The following is a 24,691-nucleotide window of genomic DNA, read 5'->3' as shown; positions in this document are numbered from 1 at the left end:
TGTGTGTGTGTGTGTGTGTGTGTGTGTGTGTGTCCGCATCTGTAGCCTGTTATTGTCTCATTATACCGCACTGTGAATGAATTAAAAGTAAATATATAATTCGTCATGAACACATCTGTCCATCAGACAGAGGGCTGCTGTGCCTCCTGTCATCATTAATGGACGTCTCTTTAAAATGACCGCTCAGAGGAGAGGAGTTCTCATTTCTCTAACCGCCTGCTGCTTCCCCTCCTCTCTACTCGGTTCCCCTCCTCGGCTCCTCAGCTCGCATCTCCTGTGGGCGGGACTAAGTCTCGAGGATAGGAGTCGAGGAGGGGAGTCGATGAGGGGAGTTAGAGAAATGAGAAAGGGCCGTGGTTTCTTTTTTGAAACGTCAACCGGAAGTGGTGCTCCTCTCCCGTGTACCTGACCCCGGTGGCCCCTCCCCAATCAGCGGGGCTCACCTGTCTTTATCAGCGGCTGTCCGCCTCCGGGCAGCATGACTGCTCTCTGCTCCAGGCCTCCGCCGACCGACACCGTGGATAAGTAGCTGCAGCGGGACGAAACTCGGTCTCCGGCTGTCACCATGGCCCGGACTGGTTTCTGCGACTCCAAGCCCCTGCTGGACTTACACATGAAGGTGAGGGTCTGCTTAGCGGACTCAAATCAGCAGTCTCAATCATACTTTATTAGCAACAAAAAAAAAGTCCAAACCTAAAAATTTTTTTTTCAGTTTTCTTAGATGTGCAAAAAGTTCCCTCGTGTTTCTAAGATTTCAACCATAAAACCATTTTAAATTTGATGGGGTTTTTAACTTTTTTTTCTCGAAATAATTGATTGCAGATGTGTTAAATTGAGCAATCAGTTAGGGGTGGGTTCAGAAGAAAGCTAATTTAATAAACCTTGCTCCTTATTAATTCCTTTTATTAGCTCAAGTTTTGTAAAATATCAGACTTTTATTTATTTTAAGTTCTTTGCCTTCTGTTTCTCAAACTCTAACACACAGGCCAGCTCCATGTTCGTGTTGTCAGGATAGTAATTTAATTCACCTGCCATGATCCCAGGTGTCAATGAGCTGCTGATTAGATGGGTAGAGTGTGACCTTGGGATTGCTTGAAGTTAAACATTATTTGCACACATTAATTTTGTGGCATTGTTGTCTGCTAAAAAAAATGATTTTAATAAAAAGAATGAACTTTAGCCACCTAGAGTCTCCATCAAGTAGTTTTTTTGGCCTCAGTTGTGGTAATAAAATGGGTTAATCCTGATTACATCTGCAGCAGTGAGACTTTCTGTTGACCCTGCAGGCGGATGAGAGGCGGGCCCCCCTCAGATCATGGTATGCCTGTGGGACGATAGATCGCTGGCAGCCTGTAGAAGTAGAGGAGTCCAGGATGGTTCCAGTCAAAATGGAGCCAGATCGCAGATGGGTACGCCTTCTTTCCTGCTCATAATCGTCACCCAACACATACCAGAGTGTCTTGTCTTAGCTTGAGCTAGTATAAACTCCTTTTCCAGCCAATAAGTATAGATGATTTGTTAGAGGGAAGTCCAGGTGTGAAGGACCTGCCCTTTGTTGTAATAGAAAGGTTTGTATAGTTTTGATCTCCAAATATGAAATGTTTCATTCACTGTTTCAGCAACTCAGCTAAGATTGTCAAGGTTTTTTTGTTTGTTTTTTGTTTGCTATGATCCTAACAATCCCACTTCCAAGTGCATGTGCTTAAAGGGGTTGTCTGTTTGCAGGAGAGGAGGTTATCGGCACAAACAAACGAAAGCATCATCATGGGGTTCAATGAAGACAGTTTAACAGACACAACTGGTAATGTAACCAATATAACAATTATTTCCACTCTAAAGTCTCAAATGGATGCACTTAATATGAGGATTGACTTGGTGCCTGCATCAGAATGACAGTAGTTGGTAAATGAGGGATTTTGGTGCACAGGTGGTTACTTTATGACATTGTAGAAAATGAGTATTTACTTGCCTAATGTTACTCCTACTTGTCCTTGTTTCCATCCTGTGTAGCAGATGGGTGTGTGGAGGAGAGTATGTTTCTTTACCCTCAGCTGCAGGGTTTTCACAGCCTACAGGCACTGGTGCCCAGCTTGCTGCGCCATGAAGTGGAGACGGCACTGGAGAAGCTTGATCTCATATGGGACAGGACATTTGCCTGGGATATGTTCTTGGACATGATGGTGAGATGACATAAATCATCCACTGGCTTTCTTTTATGTTTTAAAATGTTCTAGGAAAGGTTTTCTATGCAGACCTCGCCACTAAATGTTTACAAGATTGGCAGAAAATCGTACCACACAATATCTGGTTAAATATTCAGTGTGTGCCTCCTGTTTTCTGTTTTCACCCTGCAGAAAACTCAAGCAATAAACACTCTTCCCAACGCCGATCTGCCCCGGCATTTTACTGACGCCACTCGCTCTGTCCTGGTAGACTGGCTCATTCAAGTGCATGTAAGTCTCGCTGTTGATTAAAGGTATCTTTTTCCTCGAAACAAAGCAAGTCTTCAGTTTTTTTTTTATTCTTATGTGTCTGTTAAAAACTGGTCAAATGCTCCCAAAGAGATGACTGTATTTGTCTTTGGTGTCATGGTAAAACGCTGGATTCCAACATGCATATCATGTGGGGTACTTGTATGGACAGCGTAAAACGATTTAACAAACGGTTGTATAACATATTAACATAAATTGAAGGTACGGTACTGATGGACTAATCCAACAGAAACCAGTGTATTTGTATAATGGTACCCTGTCACAAATGAAATCACTACAATGTGGAATTCCCCAGGGCAGCTGTCTTGGACCTCTCTAATTTTCCACATTTACAAAAAATGTGTATTAAGAAATGTAACAAATTTGAAACAAGACTGATATATTTTATTTGTATTTTACCTCAATGTCCAGGTTGAGGGGAAAACTTAATATACTATATCACATTTGTTTGGTCTGTATCTTATGGTTTACAGGAGATGATGCATTTTCAAGAGGAGACCCTCTATCTGGCCATAAACCTCCTCAACCGCTCCTTGCGTGTGATCAAAGTGACCACAGTCAACCTGCAGCTCCTCGGCATGGTTTGCGTTTTCCTCGCTGCAAAGAAGGAAGAGTGTCTCCTCCCTGAGGTAAGCTGGCTCAGCCCACCCTTGTTTAATATGGTATTTGTTTTACTTTACACACAAGCGTGTAGTTTTAAAGGTCCCATGACATGCTTTTCCGGTTTTTACCCGTCCCCCACAAACTCTCAAAGTACAGCCTGTAGCGAGTAAAACTAACACAGAAAAGACTTGTCTATGCTGCCCCAGAACGCCTCGTTGGACATTTTTCTTTTTACATTTTGTTTTCTTCCTGGTCATAGTGACGTAACACACACACTCAATCAGCCTTATCTTTTCTCAGCCGCGGTGCTCCGGAGCTTTGCCGGCACACACTCACTCTGCTCCATTCGCAGCATTCTCATCTGTTTGTCATTTTCTGGTTGCTAACAAACGCCATTGTAACACATACACACTGATGTTCCGCTGCAACGGTGGTGGACTCATCAGAACAGAGTGGACAAGCTGACCAATCAGAACACAGTGGGCTCATAGAGAGGGGGGGTCAGGAGCTCAAACAAGCAGTTTAGGACAGAGTGAATACACATACTATATAGAGATGCTGTATGAGAAACCAATGTGAGTTTGGAAAATTGAACAATGTAAATCCATTCTAGTAGACCTCAAGGAGGAGGCGTTTAGGAGTGGCAATAAGGCACGTTTTAGAGAGTCGAAGTACGTCTTTAGTAAGGCGGTGAGAGATGCTAAACGACAATACTCTAAGAAACACCAGCTCTCGGCGAATGACTCTGCTTCTGTCTGGCGTGGTCTAGATCACAAACTACAAGCCAAAAGCCTCACACTCCATGAACGACCAATGCCTTGCAAACGATCCGAATCAGTTCTACTGTAGATTTGAAGACAAAGAGTTCAGTCCTGACACCATCCCCAATGACACCTCCCAACAGCTTCAGTCTCACACCTCCACGTCCCCCTCCCCTTCAGTGTCTCACTCTCCCACACCACTGACCTCCCCGACACATCAAGTTCTCTCAACAATGAAAGGGATGTAAACAGACTTTTTAGAAAACTCAATAGCTGAAAAGCGGCTGGCCCTGACAATGTCTCCCCCTCCACCCTGAAGCTCTGATCAGCTGTCTCCGGTGTCATCTTCAACACCTCACATGCCACGTTCCAGCATGCTTCAAAACCTCCACCATCATCCCGATTCCCAAGAAAACAAGGATCACAGGATTAAATGACTACAGACCAATCGCCCTGACCTCTGTGGTTATGAAGTCCTTTGGGCGCCTTGTCCTGTCCCACCTAAAATTCATCACAGACTCCCTCCTGGACCCCCTGCAGTTCGTCTACAGAGCCAACAGGTCTGTGGACGACGCTGTCAACATGGCCCTTCACTTCCTCCTCCAGCACCTGGGCACAGCAGGAACCTATGCCAGGATCCTGTTTGTGGACTTCAGCTCTGCCTTCAACACCATCATCCCGGCTCTGCCATCTGGACCATCTTGTGACCTGGTGTGAGGACAACCACCTGGAGCTCAACGCTCTCAAGACAGCGGAGATGGTTGTGGACTTTGGGAAGAATGCAACCCCACCCGCCCCCATCACTCTGTGTGACTCCCCAGTAACTGCTGTGGAGGCTTTCCGCTTCCTGGGCACCATCATCGCCCAGGACCTCAAATGGGAGCAGAACATCTGCTCCCTCATCAAAAAAGCACAGCCGAGGATGTTCTTCCTGAGGCAGCTGAATAAATTCCACCTGCCAAAGACAATGATGGTGAACTTCTACACCTCCATTGAGTCCATCCTCACCTCCTCCATCACCATCTCACAATGTTGAAATATATATTTGATATTCACATATTTCTTATTTTATATTCTATAATTCAGTGCATTGTATTTTGCTGCAAATTACTGCTTTATTTTATTGCTATCTAACTATATTTTATTAGTGTCCTTAAAGATGTTTTGTTTTATATTAGATTGGTTGTTTTATATGGAGAGTTTTTGTTTTATATTGTATGTATGCACCATGAGATCAAGTGAAATTCCTCGTATGTGTGAACCTACCTGGCAATAAACCCGTTTCTGATTCTGAACAATGGATTTATGATCAGTAGAAATGGCAATGCCATGGGACCTTTTTAATAAGCGAAGAGGGACAATTGAGATATTAATCAAACCGTTTTTTTAAAAATGTAATCAACAACAGTTTTCCAATTCCCTATCACTTTAGTCATTCTTGTTTTTACCTTAAATTAATGTGAAACATTTCCCGCTTTTTTTTTCCAGGTATCAGGACTCTGCTACTTGATGGACCACACCTACACGAAGCATCAGCTGCTGCGAATGGAACGCAAAGTCCTCTTAGCGCTCAAGTTCGATTTGTCCTACTGTCCCCCTCTACATTTCCTCCTCCTCCTCGCCTCCATTGCTCGCTGCAGTGCTAAGGTAGGTCCATCCTGGTCCTCTTTTCTGTCAATGTATTTCCTATTAAGTAGAGATCTGAACAGAAGTGTTGCCTGTGCCACCAGGTGGTGTGGATGGGTCGCTATCTTCTGGAGCTGTCTCTCCTGGAGAGCCAGTGTGTGGTGTTTCTGCCCTTGCAGTTGGCAGGATCTGTCCTCTGCTTGTCCCGGCAAATTCTGCAGGAACCCCTAACACCAGAAGGAGAGGCTGCTTGGTGTCTGGCCTCCAGTGTGCATGTCGGCAGGTGTGTGTTTTTGACTGATAAGATACATTTATCTCATCCACAGTGCCCTAAGAGAGCCTTTCCCCCGGGCATCCTCAGCTTTTAAGTAATGGATCCCTGGCTTCTCCATGTTCCTAACTTCACAGATGCAAAATATTCCGTCCACATGTTGTGTATAAGTCAGCATCCATCCTATCTGTCAATATTTAAATCTATTCTTTTGTTTTTTCTCAGTGAGACGGCCCTGCTGAGGATCATGCACACTCTGGCCGGTGCCGCAGCCAAGGCCCACACTCGAGAGACCTGCGCTACTTTTATTAAATTCTCCTCCCCAGAAACCATGTATGTCAGCCTGCACCCTGGCCTTAAAAACATTGCTGCTCTGCTGGGTGTATGCACCTGACATGTTTGACTCAGTAACTTTGATGCTAGACCAGTATCACTTGTCTAGTGTGCTCCAAAAATCTAAGCATGGCTCAACTATTTGCTGTGGATCCCGAAGAGTTGCCATGGGAAAGGATGAGGAAGAAGTTTGAAAGATTTAAAAAGAAAAATGTTTGACCAAAGATTGTATGCACTTTAGTATGTATGTGACACCTGTTTTATGATCTTATCTTGCAGCCAATTTGTATTGATGTGTCCTTGTCTTGGGGGCTGTCTATCATGTTATTTTTGAACGTTTTAATGTAAAAATAAAGTGTCCGCTGCAACTGTTTGAGTTTCAGCTGTTTTGTTTTTGCACAAACTTATGCGATTTCTACATGACAGCAGAGCCCCCTTCTGGCTGCATGGCGGTATTGTTCACACTGGCCATTCCTGCTCATGTGCAATCATGCCCACATGCTGACTGGCTTAACCCTCCTATTGTCTTTGTTCCCCCCCTTTACTTTGGTGTTCGCGGTCAAACAACGACACACAACTAGAGTATGTGTGTGTTTTATCTGATCTGGATGGTTACTAATTCCTTTTCTTTATGGTGGTCATTTTTGACCGTGAACATCATGGGTGTTACAAAGTTGACTAAATCCTCTAAAATTCAATGAAAGTGGTGGTCAGCAATTGTATATGTTCAAATGTCTTCTGTAAAGGATATCATAAAGCCTTGATGCAATCGAATCTAAAACACAAAAGTTATGATTGAAAGTAGTAAATCGGTCAGATTTGACTCGAAGACAACAGGAGGGTTAAAGGAGTCGATAGGTCAAGAATGTTATGCCTCTGGTACAGTGTGATTATATTTAGAGTATGTAGTTTTAATAATTGTCAAGAAACCAATGCGCATATTGCAAACCCACAATGTTAACTGATTTTCCTGACTGCTCTATTGTGCCCTGCTGCGCCCATCCCATAAAATGAGCTTAGTGCTGTAATGTGGGTGCAGGCTCATTCCAGCAAGCAGCAATAGACTTGTTGGCAGAGGCACGTGGTCAATTGTTAGCTGCCTTTTGGAATAAAGCTCGAGACTGCAATTTAAAATGAAGTGACTTTAACTGAAACTATTCCTGCCCATAATCTAATATATTTTTAGCTTTAGCCCAAATATATAGGCCTATTCAGGACTGAACATGACCTAAGCATAAATGCAAGTAAACCAACATTTGGGAATACATCAAAGATATGTTTTTTATGTTTTAATCTCAACATTTATTTATGCATGTATTTCGTATACATTTTTCAACCTCTATGTATTGTAGTGGTTCCTGTGTATGTATGTATTTCTTATAACATGTCATTTTATATATTCATTCTGATTTATTTATATTTATTAGTTCCGATGTATTTATGTAATTTATTTAGTTTAAATTCCACCATAATTATAAGGTCTTTATGGGAGTTTCTTTGTTTTATTGCACACTTGCTCGCTGCTGCATGTACCCTGAACTGTGATTGGCTTAAGCGGTTGTCTCATCGACCAATGGGCGTTAAGCTAACAGGGTGATCATTTGTATTGTGTCTGGTAGGAGGTCCATCAGATTGTGGGTTTAAATGAGGCAACTTGAAACACAATCACCCCCCCCGTTTTTTATTGTGTCATCGGCGGGGAACTTTTTAACTGTCTTGTGGCCGCATACAAGATCGAATAACATTACATTTCGATATACCTATTTTCATTACTCCTTATTTACCATTTCGTGGCAAACGACATTGTCAAGCCAGCTAGAATTAGCCTGCCTGATTTCAAAACAAAAGCGGACACTTTTTGGATAAACGTTCAGGTATGTAGGCCTACAGACTGACACATTTTATGGTATGAATTATGCAGAACATTGACACTTATTATACGAATTTTCTTCCTAATGAGTGCAATTCATTCAGAAGAAAAGGGGATGCATTTTATTTTAAAAGCTAACTATTTAATGTGCCTTGTGTTCTGACTAACTTGACGGATATATATCCTTAGTCCCTATCACTGTTATCTCGCAGCATGTTTGACAAAGAGCGGAAACTGAATCGTTTCTACTGTAACTCTTACATAACATTTGAAACATGACAGTGCAGGTTAGCGATGCTCGGTACCCAGTCAGCGGGGAAAGCAACCAAATGTGGAAATGATTTTTATATTTTACATTTGAAGGTAAGTTTCCCACTGCAGACAGAACATGTAAAGCATGCTTTGAAAGGACTTATCTCTCCCTGTCCGAGCTCCGACTCTTATAACTTTTTGTTTTGTTTTGTACTCGGCCCTTTAATGCCGCTTTATGCCACAACCTCTTTATTTATTGTGTTTTTGCGTTCAGTGTGAGAGGTTGTGTATTTAAGAGAGAATTTGACACGAAGTTCGGCGTTACATAGTCTGTGGTGTTACATAATAGGGGGAATGTAGAAGAAGGAGGGGGGGGCGCTGTTTCAGCTCAGTGTTGCCTTCACTGCCTCCGAAAATAGGAGAAGCACTGGTGACTGTACACAAATGACCAGGAGAAAAAGTATTATACCGCAGAAATGTCTAATGAAAATGCCTCATGCAGAGCTTTACATGTTGTTGCTGCAGTGTTGATTTGATAGCAGACCTACAATGTAGTATTTAGTGGCTGCATTGTTAATTATTGTATCCTTGCAGACAAAGGAAAGCACATAAAAGTATCTGGTGTCATTCAGGGTCTACTATCCAAGACCTGTTTTCTATCTGATAATTTCCCTAACTGACTTGTGCTTCTGTAATTTTAATTTGCACCATCAAATACATGATGATATCCAACTTAAATGGAGGACACAGGAAGACACAAAAAGTGATTTATTTGGCTTGAACTATGTGTGGATGGGAGTATTAAGTCATGTTCTTTAAAACCCATAAACCCAAACTAATAGTGATCAACAAATCAGTTAAAACTGGTTATCTTTTAAATGTGTTGGTTTATTTTGAGGCCCCTCCTCAGATATTATTTTGTTTCTATTCTTAGGGCTTTTATTAAGGCCATAAGCAGAGATGCATGTAAATACACATATGGATTTCATTTTGGTTGCTGAGCCTTTGAGATTGACTGACGTCATACAAATGCGTGAAAGAAGAAGTGGTTGCGTTAAAGTTCAACCCCAGCCTGAACAAGCTCATGCATTCATATGAAAGCATGAATGTACTGTGCTCTAGGTCTCTGCCTTGTATTTTTTCAATTCTCTGTTGACTCGAAAACAACACATGACCCTTGTATTCCATTTGCTCCATGTAAATACACCTGGGGACACATGTACACACAAGCATGAAAACAGGGGGGGGGTCATTTGTGTTGTGGTTTTTCCTCAAATGTTTCATGAACTTCCCACAGTCTCCAGTTACTTGTCACTTTTAAATTATAAGCTATTACCTTGAGTACTACACATATTATGTTTCTGTGATTAGTTGTCTCAGTTACACCACCCAAAGGCATCTATTATCCCCTCATGAATCAACACAGGCACCTTCAGATTCATGAGGGGATAAAAGTTGACAAGGTAAAAAACTGTTGTGCAATTGACTGCACAAACACCCAGCCAATTATTTTACAAATAAAGGGAAGTTGAGCAAGTGATAAGCTATTTATGAACAGCACACTCTTATTGTAAGAAGCTGTGATGCAAATAAAGTGAAAAAAGACAGCAACAATGTCTCACTTTGTAAATAATTAATAGCCAATGGAAATGTTAATTGGATGCCCACTATGCAATGCAGTAGGTGACAAGCAGCCTGGGCACGTCACCAGTCCACCACAAAGCTCTGTCTCATGAGAGGAAAATATATTTCTTTGTTTCTATCTTTAGCTTTGAGCCACGTAATAAATATCCTGTATTCTCTCATTAGGCTCCAGTATGCCGAAGGAAGCGCCTTGCTTGAGCGAACACAATCCTTCTGCCTCATCCAGCAAGAATGCTAAAAATAAGAGCAACAGTTTGACTCAGATGGCAATGCGTGAAACTAAAGACGTAGATGACTCCAGTGGAACGGGCTCCCGCTGCAGCTCTGAGAAAGACTCCGGCTACTCTGGTGAGTAAATGTGGTGAACATTTGACCAGAGCAAAAGAATTTGCAGAGTATCATAGTCTATTTCTTATAACACTGCCATGCATGTTAACAAGTCAGATTAGGTAGTGCTGAGAAGTTTAATGGTTCAAAAACATTAAAATACACGATGAATGTGTAAGAAATGTTCTTGGATTTAAAATGTAACCATGAAGGCAAATGTGCTGGTGAGGACATCCAAATCAGAGGAAGTGTGCAGGAATTTAAGTAATGTTTATTGTAATTATGTAAATTTGAGGAGACATACATGAATTGAAAGTTAAAATATACTTAAATTAAGTCATTGTGTTTATTAAATGGTGTCAAATACTTTGCTGCTATAGACTGGCTAGTCAGAGTTCAGGTGTCTCACTTTACCAAAGCTTTTACTTAATAATGCTTGTTGTTGTGAAGCGACTCCTGCCACACCTCACACACACACCCCTCCTGTCATACAACACAAACACACCCACTCCTCCACAAGCCATTGAAAACGTTTCTTCAGTTGTGACAAGCCCCCCCGGTATCCACTTAAAAGGCGAGCTAACCAAAATGGTGTTTGAGGAAGTGGAGAATATGTAAGGATCACTATCATTATGTATTGTCCTTTGATTAGAGTAAGGAGCGGAATAAAATGAATATAAACGAAGCATGTACGTCCCTATTCTCTCCCCTGTTTGTTAACTAAAAGCATATGTTGAATACATTTTCATAAAAATAAAAAAAAGAGCATGTTTTTATTCTTCATAAGTCAGCATATACTGTATCTCTTGTTCCATCTCTTCTACAGATGGCTCAGACTGGCAGCAGACAGATGTGGAGGACCAGCGTAGTGAGCAGGCCAACACTTCACAGAGAGGTCAAACTAAAGACCTCCAGCAAGGGAATCCTGGGAATCCTACGCTGAGAGCAGCAGGCCGCGAGCTCCAACCCATCTACATCATCAATAACATGATGCTGAAAAAGGTAAGACAAGTGTACTAGGCACACACAGGGAGGGTAGACAGACCTGAAGGATGGAATGTGTGAAGGCTGTGCAACGAAAACATGTTTTAAATAATGTTTCAAATTCAAACTGCTAAATGTCAGAGCGACTCACTGTAAAAGTGTTTCATATCTGCCATAGGGACTTTTTCACTTTTCTGAAAGGGGACACGGAGGCTGTATTCATTATGCATATGCCAAGGAAAAAGTAGATGCAAGGGAAGATTTATAATCCCCCTATTTTACAATTTGATCTAAAGCAAGATATCTCTTGAGTGCCCTCATTCACAATTTTTTTTTGTGAAGGTAGAGGTATTCATTTACTTTGTATTAATGTATTTTTTCTTTTAATGTTTCTTTTATTATCTTTTCTTTTTAATGACTGTTTTTAAATGCCTTTGTCTGAATGTCTTTAATTTTTGTAAAGCACCTTGAATTGCCCTGTGTTGAAAGGTGCTATATAAATAAACTTGCCTTACCTTACACTTGGCGAGTGTATTGCTAGGGAACCAATGAAGTTCAATGTCAAATGTAGAAATGCGACACATTCAATATTTATATTAATCAAGCATGTGGTCTGAAGCGAGCCATTAAAGGCTGCAGCTCATAGCAGCAAGATACTATACTGGAGTTACATCCAAATTCTTCTTCACTTCCTTGGAGTAATTGCGCTTACAGGGGCCAAGCAATAGGCCCAGTCTGATTGGACACATGCTCAAAACGGCAAAGGCCTTTGCAAATAGCATTTCTGGAAACTGAAATTGTAACTTCGCAATAAACATAATGTAGACATACCCCTCTACCTTCAATATAGTGTTTAATGTATGTCTCGCATTGTTCTTCCTTGTCCCACCAGCCGGACATGATAGAAAAAAAAGTCCAGCTGTCCCGGAGAAATGGAAGCCGGGGAACAGGAAGTTCTGGTTCCGCCCATATGATCCATTCCCAGCACCCTAGATTATTGCCGGCGTCCCGCGAGCTCCACAAGCCTTTGTCCCGGAAGTCCCACATCACAGGGAAGAAAATAAATGACACTTACCTCCCCATTCTCAACTCCTACCCCAGCATTGCCCCACACCCCAGCAAGAAACCGCCTGATAAATCTGTATCTAATGATGAATCACAGAATCTGAGTAAGAGGGTGTGCACAAATCACATGAATGAGGAAAAAAGGTTGATCAGGAGTCTTCCTGAGCCGCGTCTTCACGAGCAACCCAAAGAGGCAGTCCTAACCCATGCACTGCCCTGTCCCTCTTCAACCAGTCCATCCTCCTCCAGTCCAACTACTGTCTCCTCAAGCCAAGGCGCCCCATCTGGGTCCACTTTGCACCATACGTCGTCCAACCTCACATCCAGAGGACCTCACCAAAACGGCACCATCAGTACCCGCCACCACAGGTTCCTCAACACGGTACAAATCCTCCGACAGTCAGGTCTGCTGGACATTACGCTGCGCACCAAGGAGCTGCTTCGCCAGAGCAACGCCACGGATCAGAACATTGCTCAGCTCCGCCAGCACACGGAGTTACTGTGCCGGGCGGCCAGCGACGCCCCCCCCCCCCACAGCCTGAGGAGCACATGGGAACATCTGCATCGAGACATGGCCGAGTCCGGGAGCTACCCTAACCTTAAAACCCTTCAAAATGTACAAATCCCGTATCACATAGATTCCAGTCAACCAGTGAGTTTCTCCACAGGTGACTCCTACGCTGCTGAGGGCTCTTCTCGCCTTCACTCTACTGTACCAAACCCAAACTCAGAAAAAAGCAGGGAGATTGTGGGTGATAGAAATGGTCTATCAGAAAATGTCACCTTTACACCTCCTGACAGTTCTACCGGTTAGAAATCCGCCGTGCCTTTAAAGGAAGAGGGAGTACTCAGGGCTATTTTTGGATATTATGTGTCATTTGAATGGTTAATCCCCGGTTATTTATTTAGTTTTTAAAGGGATTGCACAAGATATCTCTGCACTCTGCAGGCCAATGGGAATCCAACAATGATTCAAGGTTCGTACTACATGTCGAAGTACAGGTTTTGTTGCCGAACGTGCTTCAACAGAAATAAGCGTTTGACACCTTATCCCTTTTTATTTCACTCAAGTGCAACCTGAGGTTCCACTTTATATAATCACTGACTTTATACACCCACACTGATGTTTGGATGATCTCTGCTTGTGAGACACTTAAAGAAAAATAAAATGTATTTCCCCTGGAGGCTGAGGAATTTGGCTTGGACACAGGCAATACAATATAAATCAGTTGAGTTGGTTGTGTCACTGTCACACCATAGCAACTTAATACAGAGAAAGGATAAAGGTATCCTTATTCTGGTAGAAAATGCTGAAGGAGAGGCAGCAGTCCAAACATGTGATAAACAAGATCGGTGCCCTTGAAACAACACAAGATAAAAGCTGCCGGAAAAATGGCCCTGGAGGCACAACTGAATGCTCAATGCTGCAGAGAAAACCTTGCTCAACATTACATCATCCATGCTGCAAGGACTTCTATCTAAATGTCAACAAAGCCTTAAAGACACCAACTTCCTTTTATCTGTTTTGCATTACCAAGACACACCATGATCCCAGGTTATGATATCGTATTTTATTTTACAAATACAACACATATCTTATAATATTGGAAGAGATTCATCGACAGAATCTAATCAATCAATGCCGTTTTCCTCATGCAGATGCTTTATTTTCCGGTTTCACTCTGATATTTTCTTTTCCTCAGATGGGCCACAGTTGAGAGTTTGACTGTGTTAAAGTATAACAACGGTGTTGCCTAAGTGGCTACAATCATGTGTTATGTCAATGATGTTTCTCTGTGTGCTTGTGCATATGACAGACCTCACTGCAATCAATGCACATATTTCTCAAGTGGTTTTTACAGTGTGTTTTTCATAATTTGAAGGTATTTAAATAAAGAAATATGAAGAATAGACTTTGTCAGTGTATCAATTAATCATCTCTAATTCAGCCGACTATGGAAATATGGGTCTCCATTAGTTCATGTAACTTCTTCCATGGAAATCAAAGAGTCTCCCGGGTTATGACGCGTATGTTAGAGACAGCTTCACTGTCTCCCGAACACCTTGAAAATAGTTTCCATTGAGCTCCATGGTTACAGAGAAAACGTTCTGTTCACTGTGATTAATCATTTTTGAAATAAAGGATGCTTTTGTTATGACACAAAATCAGTGTGTTGTCATGGATACGGTTGAGAAAGGAAAGAGTGTGTCCGTCGATGTTTTTAAAATATTTATACGAGGACCTCTTGAAAAAAACACCTTTTGCACATACTGTAAAACTGCCAGTTATTTAGGACATGCTGATAGAGTATGCGTGATTTTAGTTCGTATTAAAATCGGAAGGGAAGTGGATTGTGATGAACTTACATAATTACATTTTTTTCGGCAAAGTGTATCTTTAGAAATTGTATTTGTTCATGTTTAAAACCAGTTTGTTTAATAAGTATCTCATTAACACATATGTTATGTATGTGAAAAACAGTGTCTGTTATGTTTCATTCGGAATTACACCCTAACAGCACTGCTTTCACAACCATTTATAAACACTTTGATAACCTTTCAACAACAAGGATTTGAGACTAAAGCCCAGCCGCTCTGTAACACTTAAATGCAGTTGAAGAAGAGTTCATTCTGTGTTTGGTATAAACGTAGTGGTGATGTGTTGCAAGTCTTCCCCTCTGCTGGGCTGCAACTGAGTTTCTCTCTTCTGATTCACGGCAAAGTCAGGATCAGGTTGGCACAAATGATGGAAACGCTAAGAAAATGGGAGAAAAAGCCAAAAATACTTTGAGACAATTTTTTTTAAATTGTTGCATATGTTTGTTGCATTGTGGCAGTGGTAATACAGCATTCATGAAATAATCAATATCACTTATACAGCAAGGGTAATGTAGATCTACAGTTTTGATATTCCGCTGAAGTAGGCCTATACGCTGTAACGTAATAACTCAAGGCAAGGCGTGGGGGTCAGAGGGCCTAGGTATAAAAGTCACGGCTCGCCACTGAGTTATATACTGTGTAAATCGGCATTATACTTTGATTTATAGACCTCAACATGTCACACTTCTAAAAGGCCTTTACTCTAAATTAATCATAATAATGAAAAACAAAAATAATCCTGAAACTGAAACCTATTTAATAAATAAGATCGGAGACGTGAGTTATCGGTTATTTTGCTTTTAATTGGCCCATAATGAATATATCCAATGTAAGACATATAGGCCGTGATTATTCTTGAATTGTTATCATTTATACAGTTTTCCCACCTGACTGAGGCTCCCAGTCCCCATTGCTAGTTTAAACAGCGCCCACCCCGGCACGAGCAGGATGGAGGAGAGGGCGAGGACCCAGCCCAACACGTAGGCCCAGGTAGGGTACACGTACCAGCGGTTATAGGTCAGAGGCTGGTACTCCACTAGAGAACAAATGAAAGTGCCCTGAGAAAAAAGGAGGGATTCAGAAGTTGTCCAGACATTTAATCTAGCAGAAAGGCTACAATAACATGCTGGGACATATTCAAGTGTACATGCAGAGCCGGCCCGACCCATTAAGCGACATAAGCGGCCGCTTAGGGCCCCGCAGCCAGTGAGGGGCCCCCTAGCAAAAAAAATATATATATTTTTTAATTTTTTATTTAAAAAATAAATAAATCTCAGTACACCGTCGCCGTGATAAGTATGTTTAATTAATTGTGTTAATATGCCTAGATTGCCTACTCTCAAAGTAATGTATTATATTATTGAGTCAATAATATAATACATTAACCGTGCTTTACCTGAACCTCATCATGACACAAGAGAGGACGGCAGGATTGTAATTTCCCGTGTTCAGTGAATGCAACAGAGGCAAGACACCAGACCAGCCAGAGAGTTGAATGGAAATAAACATCTGTCTTATTGGCTGACAGGTACCTATCCTGTGAGCTGTGACAATGTTTAAAATAAACTGTCAGTCGGACTCAGAGTTTTTGAAGATGGACATAAGAAAACATTTTCTTAAAAAATACGACAATTTTCAAGTGGTGGCTCACACAACAACCCCAGAGCCACCAGTTGAGCCAGGTAAACAAGGTATGTAAATGTCAGTAAACTTCCAAGTTATGCGAACATTTAAGCAAAGCATAAATTACAGCTACGTTGACGTTACTTTGAATCGCGGGGGTAAGCTAAACCGTTAGCAAGTAGCTATAGCTAGCCAGATATATTAAATAAACACTTTGTCATATAATCTAAATGTAATGTTTTTTAGCGTTACCTGGTGATTTCAAAGAAAGCTCTCTGGGAAATGTTGACTTACTGTTCGACATGAAGCTAGAAGCTACCTTACAGTACACATTTGATCCGGAGTCCTGTCAGTTAAAGTGTTTCACAGTTAGCTTATCTAAGCATCAACCTAGCACTGAAATATATGGATGTTATGTGACAGTATTTCTGAGAAAAAGTCAGCTGAAATGGTGGCATAGTTGCCACTGCTTTACATGTCAACAGCATGTTTGAATGTATTTGCAGCAGTAAATGTGGCTGTTTGGCCACTGACGTTGCCATAACAACACTGGAATTTAAATGTGCAACCTCTTTTTGTGACAGATTTTTGCAAGAAATTATCATTCTTCTGAATGATATTCCTATTGACAGCTAGTTTCTATGTGAACATTATATGATGGACAGCCAGAGAGAATAAATGAAAAAGAGTTATGAAATACTATATGACAAAACAAGTATACAGTTTAAGTGATTTGTAAAATATCCATACAGAAAAATCTGTTTACAGTTCTGTTTCATATGGGTGTTGAGATATGTATCCATAGATCTCTTAATGTTTCTCTCAAAGTGCACCAGATTGATGCTTTTAAATTCAATATTTAAAAAAAAATCTTCCCGGGGGAGCATGCCCCCGGACCCCCCTAGAGGAGGTGAGGACCCCCTAAGACGATGTTAGGTCCACGGTGTTTACATGCTTATTTATACAATATGTGTGCTTATGCTAACATCATAAGACAAAAGTTGGTTCCGTGTTGTGTGTAGTGAGATCGTGCTAGAGTGAGGGGGCCCCCAAGCCAAAGCTTGCTTAGGGCCCCCAAAAGTCTAGGGCCGGCCCTGTGTACATGCACTGTTGGACAGTAAATATTGACTGAAGTACAAAATGAGGTACTTCTACTATACTTGAGTATTTCCATTTACTCTACTGGTGCTTTTTTTTAGTAAATGTATTATTTGTTCTTTATACTTCTTTATTTGTTACCACTGACGGATCACTTTGAATGCATGACTTGTACTTTAAAAAGAGTATTTCTACACTGTAATGATCTGAGTACTTCGTCAGCCTCTGTTTACTAGAGAATAGACTGTAAGGTTTTAGCGCTAGCATCCTGTTAGTTGTTGTGTTTTAAGTGTTTGTCTAACTGTCTTATTATGTTAATGACTCTACTCTCTCTTTCCAGGTGTCTGCACTTCCTGTCTGTGTGGCACCTGCTAGACTGATGATTGTTCCCGCCCCTGATTGTGTCCACCTCTGCCCCATTACCTAATGTGTGTATATATAGTCCTTCTCTCCCTTTGTCTTGTGTTGGTTCGTCTTGTCTTGTCGTCACATCCATGCCTGTTTGCCGGAGACCTATTTTGCATTACCTAGTCGAACCTAGTGATTCTATGGAGAGTCCTAGTAGATCCTAGAAGTCATCATTGAGAAGCTTTGAGTTCTTTGCAATAAAGAATATTACGAAGCAACGGAATCGAGCATCTGAGTTCTTACGAGCCCATCGTGTCATAGACCAAGGCTGTGTGAAAATACATTATTCATACTGTATGTACATTGAAAGTGACTCACCAGTGAGACCAGCGGTGTGAGGTAGAGCCAGCAGAATTTAAAGAACGGGTTGGCTTTCATGCCTGTCATGTCCTTTATGATGCCATACAACCGATCAGCCCCTTTATAGATGAAGATTTAAGAGGATATGATTAGTGGATCAGGCTAGATGTTTGTTTGATTATTTGATGTCATTTAGGTTGTAGTTTCTGCCTCTGCTGATTTAAATTGTATCTCGTTTGATCTCTCCAGTTTCCCAACTGTATAGGTCAAACATAAATACCTTCAGTGCCAATTGAAACAGAATACCTACCAAATACCCATGCCAGTGCCAGGGTTTCAAAAACACAAAGGAAGAGGATGCAGGCGCCATTACAAGCGTAGTAGTCAAACATCTGGAACACATACATTCCTCCCTGGAAACAACAGTAAAGATATTTACTTAACATAGGTTTGTTCATTTGACTTATTATGATAAAATCAGGTGCATGGAAGCCTACAATATAAAAGTTGTATTAATTAAAAGGCCATAAACTGAAAACATCTTGTGAAAATAAAATGAAAATATGGTATACAAATCGTATTTGGCAGCAATATTCTGCCATAGTGGATGGGTAAATATGTAACGTATGTATATAACACTAAACCCTGACCTCAGTGATCATGACGAGCTGACAGAAGAAGCATGTGAGGCAGAAGAGGAGGAGGAAGCGTTCCCGCCGGCCTGCCCTGCGCATCACTGAGGGAAACATGTCTGTGATGGACGTCATCACCACCTCCATTGTAACAAACTGAAGGGAGAAAACCCGAGACAGAATAGGTACATCTCAATATGTGAACGTGTTCTTCCTCAAAGAGTTCATGAAGAGGCCATCTCACTTGTGTGTCCAGACCCAGGAGGATGAGCATGACAAAGAAACAGATGGACCACAGTTGGGGCAGAGGCATCATGGCTACAGCCTGAGGGTACGCAATGAACGCCAAGCCGGGACCTGGAACACAACAAGACTCGTCACTGGCTATTATCTGCCTTTGTTGCTCAAACGATTCAGCATTATAACTTTGTAAAGCAAAAGTGCATCCAATGGCAAGTGGGTTTTCATTATTTGAGTAACAAATGAATAACAGTGTCCTGGAGGGTACTGGGGACGTTACTGGAAATCAGAAAGGGGTATAGAAGAAAGAGTAAATCTCTTTACATGCGTGTTTCAGTACAGACTGAATGTAGATTGTGTGGAAAATAATCTTTGAAAATGATAAGGCCAAGGTGACTGCTTTATTGTCGTGATCATTTATGTGTTTTTAACGAGGAGGAAGAGTGGAATGTAGGAATGAAGAAAAAACAAAAAAGAGCCATTAAAAAAGTTGTATAAACACAGGTGGCTGTGTAGTGGAAAAGACATGATTTAAGTAACACATAAAAAAACAACTTTCTTGATCTCTAAAAAGAGGGACCTGGGAAAATAACAGGGAATCATGAAGGGGTTTAAAGGAAGTACAGCCATCTAATGTCATTCACTACTTCAAGCTACAGCGGACAAAATGCGATAAGCTTCTGATGTTGGCGCAGTCAGATTTTTTGTTTGTACTGTAAATATTTGGGCTGGGAAGAGAAGGGACATGTGAGTAGAGCAACATGAGCTCATTCAGAGCCTGACCCTTACCCCAGTGAGTGACAATGTGTGTGTGTATGAGGTGCCATGAACACTCAGGCGTTGGGCTGATTGTTAATGTCATGTCTATGGTTGCCCTGAAGATGTCAGCAAATGTTTAATTTATTATGGACTTGAGATGTGTTGTTCAGGACTTTTAATTTAGTAAAAGTACTAATTAAATAATTCAAAAATACTCCCTTAGGAAAACTCCTCTTACCAATATCGTAGTTGACAAGTAAAAAAGTAACAGTACTTGTTCGGCAGTGAAATGTCCCGAGATACTTTATATTGACTTGAATATATTCTAAAACTAAATTCTCATGCAGTTTGTGTTTGGATTTCTCTTTTTTGTTGTGAAAATATTGTATGATTTGACCTCTTTAGCCCTAAACAGTTCCTTATAGATAACCCATGTTGAAAATGTAGGAAGAAAAACATCTTTGGTTGAACTGCTGTCAACTAATTCACTTTTGACTCGTGATGATGGACTCATTTTGGTGGCATCTGAAGCCAAACGTATTGCTCTATTTTACGTTTTGTTGGAGGAGCCTGAGGATTGTATTGCCAACAACAATGCTGTAACTATTGTGCATATGACAAATAAACCATTTGAATCCATTGAATCTATATCGATAAGCCATAACGGCAGGTGTGTTTTTAGACCTCCTTTCCCAGAGATGCGGACAGAGTGTGCTGCTCATGATTTTCCTGGGGATTTCATCGCAGACACAGAGAAGGTAGTACTCTAAATACAAACGCTTTAATCAGTTGGCTTGATCAGACTTGTGTTACTTAACTTGGTGTTAGATAATAGGTATCTGCTCAGTTACTTTCCACCATGGTCATGAACTAGCTAGCCTTGCTTGGGAATGTACGGGGTTTGCATCTCCTTCTACTGACAATAACGATCTTTGGGTCAATATAATTATCTAAGCTTCCTTCTAAGGCTGCAAAAAGGTACAGGAAGGTGAGGTTGAATCTACAGCAGCTTGCCTTACCTGACTCGGCCACTTCTGCAATGGGAACGCCTTGCTCATGAGCCATGAACCCCAGCACAGAGAAGACTGCAAACCCAGCTACTACACTGGTTCCACTGTTTAGCAGACACAGCCACAGACAGTCTCTGCACAACACAAACATGTGTGAAATAATGGCATGTGATGATCATGTTATCATCTGTCAGAAAGGTTGAGGTCACACATTGACGAATACTAACTTATAGCAGTTGTTGTTGTATTTGTTGTAGCTGCCTAGCACAGTTAAGGTGCCAACCCCCACGCTGTATGAGAAGAAGATCTGAGCCCCAGCCTCCATCCAGACCTGCTCCAGCAACATAACAGTGGGTAAATGTGTCCATGAACTCTGCATTGTTACCATATATCATGCATCTCCTACCTGAGGGTCTGCGAGTCGTGAGGGTTCGGGCAAAAGGTAGAAAATGATTCCTTGTTTAGCCCCAGGAAGAGAGAGTCCACGGATCAAAAGAATGACCAACATCACATAGGGGAAGGTGGCAGTGAAATAAACCACCTGGAGAAAAATATCAACATTTGAGGCATTCAAATATATAGCATATACTTTTACAATAGTATTAGGTTGTACATAAATACCTTTCCTGTAGACCTGACCCCTTTCCAGATACAGAAGTAGCATGTGACCCACATTATAATTACGCACAACAGCACCTCCCACCTGATGCTGCCTATCTGCTCAATACCCCCTGAGATAGCCAGCACCCGTCGTCTAGAAGGATAAAAAGATAGGCACAATGTTTTATTGAGACTTTTTAGGGCACACTTTGGCACTTGAATGAACCTAGAGGCTTAGCTTGTTCATATACATACTCCCAGAACTCTGTGGCAGCAGAGGATGTGTTGGTCCGGTTGCTCCATTGAAAGGTTTCATTTTTTGTGGAAAAATCAACACAGTTATCTGAAAAGATAGTAAGAAAGGAAATTATGATTATATTCTCAAGGCAGATGCATAAGTGTCTCTGTGGCTCTAGGATGAGGCTACGGAAGTCTAAACATTTTTTAACCAGAGCCTCCATTCTGGTGTGGAGTTTAAAGGGGCCCTATGCTGATCATGCTGATGTTCTGGTATCAGGATTTTATTTTGTGCCTTTATTGTGACATGTTTACTAGCTTTAATATTCAATAAGATCTTTATTTTTCTCAAACGCTGCATGCACCTCTTTTCACCGTCTGATTGAAAAAAAACAAAAAGCATGATGGGGCCTCTTTAAATGTAAAACAAGACAGGAAGGGGCTAATGAACGATGCCATCTAGTTGCATTATCGGAAATGTAGGATTAATTGTTTCTGAAACTTAACGCTTAACAGTTAAAAGTCAGTGGTCATTGGTTCCTTTAATTCTTCTTTAAAATAACAAAATAGCACTTCTAAATCACTGGAAGTGTCTTGAGATAATGTGAAAAAGTACGACATGTTCTAAGATAACATCAGTACACAGCACACATGGTACTACTAGTTAACACATGGTACTACTAGTTAACACATGGTACTACTAGTTAACACATGGTACTACTAGTTAATCTTAGATTATCTTGTATCTAAGTATCACAATCCTTCTCACCTGTGTTCCAATAGTTGTCGCAGCTGGCCCAGGGCAGCTGTGAGCTGAAGGAGAACACCAGGTAGAGCAGAGCCCAGGACAGAATGAGGATGTAGGTCATGCAGCTGTAGAGGAGGATCACCTGCCCTCCATAGCCAATACCTGCAAGCTCACATTTTGCAGTTATCAATTCTGTTATAGACTAACCATATGAAAAACCCGTCAACCTCGTTTTAATAATTTCCTAAAGCGGTGAATGGTCAGCCTAACGGGAGCCTGACCAAATACAGCCTACTTCTTCAACTGCTTACTCAATCTAAAATAAATGTATCTTAAACTGTATATAAATAGATATATTTTATTTTATTTGTTGTATTAAACTACACTGTTACAATGCAAACAGTGCAGGTGGTAGTCCTCAGCTCCAAACAAGGGTAAGTTAAATTACATAACTCTCCCAGCTAGTTTAGGACCAACACAAATCCCTAACTCTTTTCATTGAAATAAATATTCAGCAACATAACTAAAAGATTTCCCACCTCTCATTTAAATATTAATATTTTTCACAGAGGACATACTGAAAGGTGGTCAATGTTTGTCTACGGAGCTCTGAGGGAAAATTGGTCTTTTATGTTGTGTTTCAACCCTCCTTTGTTTGACTACCAAAATAAAACAGTAAAAGTACCAGCTACTTCTTCCACTTTTTTCAGTGAATATTTAATCTACAAAAAAGTCCCAAATAGCATACCTTCTGCCAGTGGGCACAACTTCCTCCAGCAGGTGATGCTCCCCTCCTGGGTGTACTGGCCTATAGTGGTCTCCAGCAGAAACAGGGGAACTCCACAGGTCACCACAAAAACCAGATATGGCACCAGGAAGGCACCTAAATGTGCAAAGTATGCAACAGTTTGCCTGTACTACAGATTATAGTTACAAGTAGTTAGCCTCGTATTTGCTTACCTCCTCCATTTTTGTAGCAGAGGTAGGGAAACCTCCACACGTTGCCCAGGCCGACAATATTTCCCGCCACAGCCAGGAGAAACTCCACCTTACTGCCCCAGTGTCCTCTCTCCTCCACTTGCTTGTTTTTTGTTGAAATCTTTTTATTCGTCATATCCAAAGTCATTGTGAAAGCTCAGTCTGAACCCAATCGTCCCGTCCCCTTGTGTCCAGGTCTTCTCTGCCTTATATTCACCGATTCTGTATCATGTAATGAGCAACTGCCTGAGAGGTTAATCAGTTCTCAGGAGAAATGTGTATTCACTCAAGGCTGAGAATGATTTTCAATCTCTAAACAAACAACTATAGAGAAGTAATGTTCATAAATGATACCTCAAGTGTATCAACATGTTCTTGTGGTATTAGTCAGGTTCACTATATACTTTTGTGGGATTTTTGTGGGGATTGCAATACTATACATTTTTGGAAAGGATATTGTATAAGGATTCAGAAAATCCAGGTTTCCATTTGCCCAGGTGTTTATATGGCGGCCATATTGGAATTTCCAAAATGGCCGCCGTAAAATGTAGGTTTTGTAATATCTTGACTTCTAAATAAGCTAGAACATTGATTTGAACTGCTAAACCCACATTTTCAGGATCAAGGAATGTAATGGTGCCAACAATAATCAGGTAGAACTCCCTAAATTGCATGTTAACATAACTTTTATTGAGGACTCAACAGATAATTGACATTAACTGATCAAACTGAGTTTAAAATTGTGAACTTCAGTATCATCATGACATGCACATTTTGTGACCACAGAAAAGAAGCAACCTTCTTCATTAGACATCTAAATGTATACACATCTATGCATCATCATCACTATCATCATCAACACTTTCATCCATCTCGGCATGGGAACCATCGTCGCTCTGGCACTGGCTACTGCACTGACACATATCAGTACAGGCTAAGTCATTAGCTCTGCAGGAACATCTTCCAGAAGAACAGTTAGATTTACATCAGCATTGGACCATCTCAATGATGGCCTTTCGGGCTGGGAGGACCTCTGTGGTTGCTGGTTTCATGCCAACCGAGTCTCTGGAGTACCCATTATGCAGGGGGTCCAGCTGCGGATCCTGCAGGGCAATGGCTGCCTGTGCCCATACCCTGGTTTGGACATGGACCCTCAAGATATGCTGCTTCAGAGCTCCAAGTGTTGGAGGGAGCTTGTCACTCTCTGCCCTGTGTTTGCAGAAGAGGATTGTCTTTATGTTGATACCCTTGGGTGAGTAGGCTGCACATACAAAGGAAGCCAGTGTGGACAGCATTCCTTCCGCCACTTCTGCTTCATCCAAAAGCATCTGCAGAGCATTGATAATATCTTCCTCTGCTTTTGAATAGATCTGCGGCCAGGTTGCCTTGCCTATACGGGAGAACCTGCCTGTGTTGTCGGCCCCAGTGAATGCATGGAAAGCTGGCAATGC

At 41.4% G+C, this 24,691-nt stretch overlaps 3 protein-coding genes across 8 annotated transcripts; 2 read left to right on the top strand and 1 right to left on the bottom strand.

The window, feature by feature from the left end:
- The first annotated feature begins 347 nt into the window (after positions 1–347).
- ccnp (cyclin P) lies at positions 348–6,457 on the top strand. Of its 4 annotated transcripts, none has more exons than XM_079678790.1 (9): positions 348–619; positions 1,287–1,409; positions 1,726–1,801; positions 2,014–2,180; positions 2,355–2,453; positions 2,966–3,121; positions 5,345–5,503; positions 5,587–5,765; positions 5,979–6,457. In XM_079678790.1, the coding sequence occupies exons 1-9, from the start codon at positions 566–568 to the stop codon at positions 6,145–6,147; spliced, it is 1,182 nt and encodes a 393-aa protein (XP_079534916.1). In that variant the 5' UTR covers positions 348–565; the 3' UTR covers positions 6,148–6,457. The 4 variants fall into 4 exon arrangements, with proteins under 4 accessions (XP_079534916.1, XP_079534915.1, XP_079534918.1 ...); XM_079678789.1 differs by having other exon boundaries at positions 349–619; positions 2,011–2,180; XM_079678792.1 differs by lacking the exons at positions 348–619; positions 1,287–1,409 and adding an exon at positions 1,451–1,568.
- Positions 6,458–7,740: 1,283 nt separating this feature from the next.
- Positions 7,741–14,139, top strand: LOC307035590 (CLOCK-interacting pacemaker). Of its 3 annotated transcripts, none has more exons than XM_079675119.1 (5): positions 7,741–7,960; positions 8,244–8,319; positions 10,018–10,200; positions 11,006–11,181; positions 12,056–14,139. In XM_079675119.1, the coding sequence occupies exons 3-5, from the start codon at positions 10,026–10,028 to the stop codon at positions 13,040–13,042; spliced, it is 1,338 nt and encodes a 445-aa protein (XP_079531245.1). In that variant the 5' UTR covers positions 7,741–7,960; positions 8,244–8,319; positions 10,018–10,025; the 3' UTR covers positions 13,043–14,139. The 3 variants fall into 3 exon arrangements, with proteins under 3 accessions (XP_079531245.1, XP_079531244.1, XP_079531243.1); XM_079675118.1 differs by having other exon boundaries at positions 8,239–8,319; XM_079675117.1 differs by lacking the exon at positions 8,244–8,319.
- On the bottom strand, positions 13,247–23,430 carry LOC307035589 (sodium- and chloride-dependent GABA transporter 2-like). The gene is made up of 14 exons (XM_079675116.1): positions 23,223–23,430; positions 23,011–23,145; positions 22,284–22,424; positions 21,533–21,620; positions 21,299–21,431; positions 21,084–21,218; positions 20,905–21,008; positions 20,687–20,811; positions 18,913–19,025; positions 18,687–18,824; positions 18,347–18,449; positions 18,055–18,155; positions 15,495–15,665; positions 13,247–14,983 (listed from the first exon to the last, which is right to left on the bottom strand). The coding sequence occupies exons 1-14, from the start codon at positions 23,386–23,388 to the stop codon at positions 14,855–14,857; spliced, it is 1,782 nt and encodes a 593-aa protein (XP_079531242.1). The 5' UTR covers positions 23,389–23,430; the 3' UTR covers positions 13,247–14,854.
- Between the last annotated feature and the right edge of the window lie 1,261 nt (positions 23,431–24,691).

The sequence above is a fragment of the Notothenia rossii genome (genome assembly GCF_949606895.1).
Source record: "Notothenia rossii genome assembly, chromosome: 4".
NCBI classification, from domain to species: Eukaryota; Metazoa; Chordata; class Actinopteri; order Perciformes; family Nototheniidae; genus Notothenia; species Notothenia rossii.
Note: the sequence above shows the minus strand (reverse complement) of the source record. Positions and strands in the feature narration are given on the sequence as shown.

Excerpts from the sequence above, each read along its gene's own strand:
- LOC307035589 (XM_079675116.1), bottom strand. The coding sequence starts at position 23,388 with ATGACTTTGGATATGACGAATAAAAAGATTTCAACAAAAAACAAGCAA. Across the intron at positions 22,425-23,010 it reads GTTGTGCCCACTGGCAGAAG|GTATTGGCTATGGAGGGCAG; the intron begins GTATGCTATTTG and ends GTGAGCTTGCAG. Across the intron at positions 15,666-18,054 it reads TCACACCGCTGGTCTCACTG|GGCACTTTCATTTGTTCTCT; the intron begins GTGAGTCACTTT and ends CTTTTTTCTCAG.
- LOC307035590 (XM_079675117.1), top strand. The coding sequence starts at position 10,026 with ATGCCGAAGGAAGCGCCTTGCTTGAGCGAACACAATCCTTCTGCCTCA. Across the intron at positions 10,201-11,005 it reads GAAAGACTCCGGCTACTCTG|ATGGCTCAGACTGGCAGCAG; the intron begins GTGAGTAAATGT and ends TCTCTTCTACAG. Across the intron at positions 11,182-12,055 it reads ATAACATGATGCTGAAAAAG|CCGGACATGATAGAAAAAAA; the intron begins GTAAGACAAGTG and ends TTGTCCCACCAG.
- ccnp (XM_079678789.1), top strand. The coding sequence starts at position 566 with ATGGCCCGGACTGGTTTCTGCGACTCCAAGCCCCTGCTGGACTTACAC. Across the intron at positions 3,122-5,344 it reads AAGAGTGTCTCCTCCCTGAG|GTATCAGGACTCTGCTACTT; the intron begins GTAAGCTGGCTC and ends TTTTTTTTCCAG. Across the intron at positions 5,504-5,586 it reads TTGCTCGCTGCAGTGCTAAG|GTGGTGTGGATGGGTCGCTA; the intron begins GTAGGTCCATCC and ends CTGTGCCACCAG.